General features: G+C 39.1%; 2 protein-coding genes across 3 annotated transcripts; both read left to right on the top strand.

Moving 5' to 3' along the window:
• Positions 1–48: 48 nt before the first annotated feature.
• On the top strand, positions 49–2,100 carry LOC103340498 (glucan endo-1,3-beta-glucosidase 5). The gene is given in 3 exon segments (XM_008243917.3): positions 49–525; positions 804–1,567; positions 1,570–2,100. Coding segments are annotated over 3 exon segments (1,503 nt in total). The 5' UTR covers positions 49–178; the 3' UTR covers positions 1,962–2,100.
• A 617-nt stretch (positions 2,101–2,717) lies between these two features.
• Positions 2,718–6,174, top strand: LOC103340500 (Haloacid dehalogenase-like hydrolase (HAD) superfamily protein). Of its 2 annotated transcripts, XM_008243919.3 has the most exons (7): positions 2,718–2,860; positions 3,069–3,736; positions 3,888–3,985; positions 4,475–4,499; positions 5,050–5,170; positions 5,259–5,393; positions 5,572–6,174. In XM_008243919.3, the coding sequence occupies exons 2-7, from the start codon at positions 3,241–3,243 to the stop codon at positions 5,774–5,776; spliced, it is 1,080 nt and encodes a 359-aa protein (XP_008242141.2). In that variant the 5' UTR covers positions 2,718–2,860; positions 3,069–3,240; the 3' UTR covers positions 5,777–6,174. The 2 variants fall into 2 exon arrangements, with proteins under 2 accessions (XP_008242141.2, XP_008242140.2); XM_008243918.3 differs by lacking the exon at positions 2,718–2,860 and having other exon boundaries at positions 2,954–3,736.
• The last annotated feature ends 182 nt before the right edge of the window (positions 6,175–6,356 follow it).

The following is a 6,356-nucleotide window of genomic DNA, read 5'->3' as shown; positions in this document are numbered from 1 at the left end:
TTCCTTCCCCTCTCAGAATCCAGTTTCTACTTGAGCATTTCTGTGATTCCTTGCCTTTCCTCTCATAAAAGTACATTTCTCAACCTTTAGGTTTGTTAAATTCAAAAGCAGTGCTTCTTATACGTTTCGAGCTAGTAGAAATATGCCTGAAAACTGAGGTTGAGAGGCAGAAGAAAACATGGGTTTTAGCTACTTGTGGGTTTTATTGCTCTGCATAATTGGGGAGGGTTTGGTGAAAGGGGTCCTTGGAGTTGGTGGCTTGGCATGCAACTGGGGAACCCGTTCTACGCATCCATTGCCGCCTAGTATAGTTGTCAAGCTTTTGAAGGACAATGGGTTCAGCAAAGTGAAGCTCTTTGAGGCTGATCCTGAGGCATTGCAAGCTCTCGGGGGAACTGGTATCCAGGTTATGGTGGGTATACCCAATGAGTTATTGGCACCACTTGCTAGCAGTGTTACTGTTGCTGAGAACTGGGTGTCTAAAAATGTGTCATCCTACATATCCAAAAACGGCGTCGATATAAGGTAAAAAGACTTGAAGTTTTCATGTTCTTATTTCTAAAATTTTGAACTCTTGTCGTAAGTGTGAGGTTAAATGCTCTTTCTTTCATTCCCTGTATGTTGACACATATACATGCAAGTTGGCACTCATCACCCGTAATAAAAGTTTCAAATTGGCAGGAAATAGAAACAAAAGCTTTTGGAAACCGAATAACTACAAAAGAAAGAATATTTTCCAAAGTAATGATTGATTAACAATTAATATTAAACTGAATTACTTTTTGACATTCAAATCTATGTAGGTATGTGGCTGTGGGCAATGAACCTTTCCTCAAAACCTACAAAGACACTTTCCTGCAAACCACATTTCCAGCTCTCCAAAACATCCAAGCAGCCCTGATAAAAGCAGGGCTAGGGAGACAAGTGAAGGTGACAATTCCCCTAAACGCAGACGTTTATCAGACTGACAGCGGCCTTCCATCCGGAGGCAACTTCCGGTCCGACATCCACACCCTCATGATGTCCATCTTGAAGTTTCTCAGTGACAATGGTGGTGCCCTCACCATCAACATCTACCCTTTCCTCAGCCTCCAAGCTGACCCCGACTTCCCCAAAGAGTATGCCTTCTTCAACAACACTTCAAAGCCCGTTGTCGATGGCTCCATCTCATACACCAATGTGCTTGATGCCAACTTTGACACCTGCATTGCTGCCCTTGAAAAGAATGGCTTCTCCTCATTGCCGGTCATCGTTGGGGAGGTTGGATGGCCAACGGATGGTGACCCTAATGCTAACATAGAAGACGCCCGGCGGTTCAATCAAGGCCTTGTGAGCCGCATACTTGCAGGGCAAGGCAGCCCAAAGAGGTCAACCCCACCTGACATTTACATCTTTGGGCTCATAGATGAAGATGCCAAGAGCGTCCAACCTGGGAATTTTGAGAGGCATTGGGGGGTGTTCAATTTTGATGGCTCAATCAAATACTCATTGGATATTGGTCGTGGAAAAGCCTTGGTACCAGCAAAAGGGGTGCACTATTTGGCCAGGAAATGGTGCATAATGGCACCGATGCAAGCCCTTCAGACCCCAATTTGGTTCAGAGCATCAACTATGCTTGCTCTTATGCAGATTGCACAAGCCTTGGATATGGCTCATCTTGTGGCATGCTTGATGCTAGAAGCAATGCCTCTTATGCTTTCAACATGTACTACCAAACCATGGATCAGCGCAAAGGTGCTTGTGAATTCTCCAATCTCTCTGTCACCACAACTACGGATCCATCTCCAACTCAAAATGGTCAGAATCGTACCTGCCGATTCGAGATCATGATTGATCTGGGAAAGCATGAAAAGCCTCGACGACCTCCTTCTTCACCGGCTGCGGGATTAAGGGAGCACAATTCCCACCAAGTTGTGATGGTGTTACTTGTCCTTGTCCTAGTGTCTACATTGATGATCTAATTTCCACCACTTCTTTGTATATTTTAAGGGTTACTTACTTGTGAGTGAATCAATTCATTTTTTTTTTTATACCTTAATTTCTGTTCTTGCCCACGTAAATCCCCTTCATATGGAAATAAAAATGATGCTGTTCTATGAACCATGTTAGCTGATAAGTTACATTATTAATTATGATTGCTGAACTGACAATTACATAAATTGGAGATAGATTCAAATACAAATTTCTTTCACCCAAAATACAACTATTCATGATACAATAGTCTCAAACAAATCCAATTTTCGTGAAACTCACATACAACACTATTTAGGTATACAACAATCTCAAACAAAATTTTTCCATAACATGAATAGTTGTATTTTAAGAGGTGGTTTACGTCTTCCTCTATTAAAGATGTTCTTATTGTGACAATCACAAAATAATTAGTGTTATTCTTATTGTGACTAAACACAAAATAGCATCAATTCTCTTATCCGAAGTAACCCATAATGGAATATAACACCTTTTTTTATTATCCTTTTTTTAATGGCCAATAAAACGCAAAATAATAGAATAAATTGTGAACTACACAAAAGCAACAAATAAATGAAAGATAAAACACATGGCAAAAAAAGAAAAAAAAGATGAAAGACATGGATGGGCATCAGCATAGAAAGAGTAGCCAAAATAAAGACCGTTGGATCTTATTGTTGTGGGCCCCTGACATATACACTTACAAGGTAAAGAACACAAAATTAAAGAAAACTAAAAAAAAAAAAAAGAATAAAGAAGAAGAAAGGTTGCAAATGGAGGCAGGGAATCTATTTGCTCTTTTTATTAGAAAGGTTTTAGATTTATGAGGTCTCACAATCAAATTGCAAAATGAAAATCGGAAATCAAGGCAGAATTTCCGCATTAACCAGTAATTAATTCTCAAAACTCAAATTACTAAACTAAATCGAATAATTATTAGATTTTTTTTTGCAATTTATACGATTGGATCGCAGAGTTTTGAGAGAAACAAACAAGAAGAAAGAGCATCGAAAGTTCAACACTAAATTTTTATGCTTTCTGGATATACGTAAATATTCTTTGGATTAACATTCCCATCTTCTTGTATTTTTTCGCAGACGTGTCGCGAGTTTTGACTGAAAGTTCTCAGATTTTTGCAATCCCAATGGAGAAGACAGAAGAAGCTTAGCGTAACGTTTCGGGGTTGGTGCCCAATTTGGCAATTTTTAGGGTTTATGCGATTTTTCTGAATGGTGGGGTTGCGGGGTTGAGGGGCATTTGGGCATCGTTATGTTGTTTTTGAAAAAGCAAGGCGGCTTGCGCTTCTTCACAAACTTAAAGCACCAAACTTTACTTCATCATCATCAGTTTACAGAGGCTATGGCTGCTCATTTGTATAACCATGGTAGCTACAAAGGGTTTCAAGGCCGAGCTCAATGGCCGCCATCCCATTTCTCCAGAGACCACTCTTGCAAGTATGCAACTTTTCCTGGGAAAATCAGGAATACGAGGAACACACGCCTTGGCCGCAATTTTTTCGTAAAAGGGTGCTTCAAATCACAGCATCACCACCATCAGTCTCATAGCAGTAGCATAAAGCGTCACAGCAATGCCTTCGAGAATCCCAATGCTCAATTGGTTCATGATCTTGAATTGGACCTCCGCAGCTCTGATGCCATTGGATTGGCCTCCTCTAATGGTTGCCAGGAGCGTGGAAGCCACACTGGAATCCCTCCCCATTCTTTGCCCGATGATAAAATCGTCGTTGCTGTTGATGTGGATGAGGGTATGTAATGCATGCATTGATTGCCATTTTCCGTTGTGATCATTTTGTTCTATTCTCTATTTTCCAACTTGGGTTTGTCTTGATTTATCAATAGATATAAACTTGAGCTTGTCTTTTGCTGATTTATGTTTATTCTGTTTTTGATGAGCAGTGTTGGGAAATTTTGTGTCGGCTCTCAACAGGTTTATTGCTGATCGTTACTCCTCCCACCATTCAGTTTCAGAGTACCATGTCTATGAGTTCTTCAAGGTATCGCCTGCTAACAAATTGAGTCAATGAGTCTGGACAGCTTCGTTTGATTGTTGGTTGTTTCCTTGTGTCCCATATCTCAGAGTGCAAGTAGATATGACCCATCATTTCAATGCTGTAGCATTGTTGATATAATAGCGAACTATGACTAGTTTCCTGGATTGAGCATGCCATGTTGCTAACTTACTTTTCTTCCTGCTTGACTATGCTAGTTTACATTGTGATCTTATGTTTTACATTTCAGCTGTTTTCTTGGGTTGTGATATGGTAATGTTTGCTTGCCTCCTGCATATCTCCCACCCTTATTGATTGAGTTGAGTTGAGTTGATTTGTTACTCCAGCAATCTGAGTTCTTTAGTGTGTGGTTTAAGGTGCCAATTCTCTTTGGCAGCAAGCTTCAAGGATATATATCAACATTTTCTGCTCCCTTTTCTTTGATTAAAAAAATTCCCTGGGCATATTCTGATGCATCATATTTTTCTGTTACAGATATGGAACTGTTCTCGTGATGAAGGTACTACGTATGCTTCACTTTTTTTATTATTACTATTTTCAGATCATTTGGGATGTTATCATCATCATCGTCATCAGCATTATCATTGTCATCATGATCATCATTTATGACACGAAAGGACTTTTATCAGCTATGCTAGTTGGCACTTTTTATGAATTACAGATTGTACATGGAACTAACCTACCTAATTCCTAGTTTAATACTGTTTATTGGATACTGAAAATGGAACTTGCATTTGAATCACCAGGTTCATTTGGTTTCATGGTCAAATTTCTAATTGCATTGAATGTCGTTTTAATCAGACATATGAACTGACTAACTGACAGCCTTAGAATAAATTTATCTTACTTTTGTGAACATTTGATCTATATTTTATTTTTTGTGTAATATGTTGGATGTTGATAACATTTATTAGAAATGTACTCTCCAACTGATAAAAGTTTTTAGGGTTCTATGTAAAACATTTTACGTGCACTTCTTTTTCTGCCACATCTTTCTTCCTTTCTTTAAAGCATTGCCATGATTGGTAATATCTACTTTGTTTTGACAGCCGATATTCGTGTGCATGAGTTCTTTAAAACATCATATTTCAAGACCGGGATCCACCCACTCCCAGGTGCTCAGGAGACAATTCATAAGTTGTCAGGATTTTGTGACCTGTCAGTTGTGACGTATGTACAATTAGCAGAGTTAATTTGTTATTATGTTTACCAGAGCTTTGACTAACTTAATCTTTTGGCATCTACGTTGCATTAATAGGTCTAGACAGAATGCAATTAAGGACCACACAATTCAATGGATTGAAAAACATTTTCCAGGACTGTTTCAGGAGATTCACTTTGGCAACCACTTTGCTTTAGATGGAGAGTCTAGGCCTAAGTCAGAAATATGCAGGTATGACCGTGAGCCACTGTAGATAGTTTGATGTCATGTATTCTAAACTTCTTTGTATGCATCTTTTGAAGCTTGTTCTTACTTTATGCTTTTAGAACCTGCAAATCCGAAATGAATGTGCAATCACCTACTATACATATGATAGTTCCTCTATGTTCTGATGAAATGTACTTGCCAGGTCCTTGGGAGCAAAGGTTCTAATTGATGACAATCCAAGATATGCGCTTGAATGTGCTGAGGCTGGGATCAGGGTTCTTCTTTTTGATTATGAGAACTCATATCCGTGGTGCAAGACTGAGTCAATTATTCAACACCCCCTGGTCACCAAGGTTCATAACTGGGAAGCAGTGGAGAAGCACTTAATGACATGGATTATTTTGTAGTTTTTCTTACAACCTAGTACAAGATTGACCACCAATTTGTCAAGATATATTGAATTCATTCTAATGCATGAGAGCATCAGATGGATGCTAAAGAAAGTATTGTTGATGAAGAAACTCCATAGTCTCTAGAGACCTGCCAAGTAGGGTTGCTCAGTGAGTAGGAGAATGATGAGAAGTGATAATATCTTCTTATCATTTCGCCCTATTCTGAAAACTAGGTGTCAGAATGCTCAAAGTCAACAGCTAGGGCTTGGTTTCTTTTCCTTTTCTCCTTATTTTACATTTAGAAGAGAATAAGGTAGAAGGAAAACTGGCAAGTTGTAAATATGGATGATGACGAAATGCTCAAACAATCCAAAATTTTCAAACATTGAATTTTGATCTTGTTTTATTCTGAAGTGGAGCCCCGGCCGCCCCCCTCTCAAATCACCACCACCACCACCACCACCACCACCGTATTCACTCAATGGCAGCTTTTCAAAACTAGGATGCCAGTTGTTTGTTTTGTTTTGTATTTGCCGTTGCTGCTTCTGCTGTTGCTAGTAGAATATTGAGAAGTCAAATTTTGTTCTAACCTTGA

This window comes from Prunus mume, linkage group LG8, assembly GCF_029339155.1.
Source record: "Prunus mume cultivar Tortuosa linkage group LG8, ASM2933915v1, whole genome shotgun sequence".
Lineage (NCBI taxonomy): Eukaryota > Viridiplantae > Streptophyta > Magnoliopsida > Rosales > Rosaceae > Prunus > Prunus mume.
The sequence above is the reverse complement of the archived record's forward strand: the minus strand, read 5'-3'. Positions and strand labels throughout refer to the sequence as shown.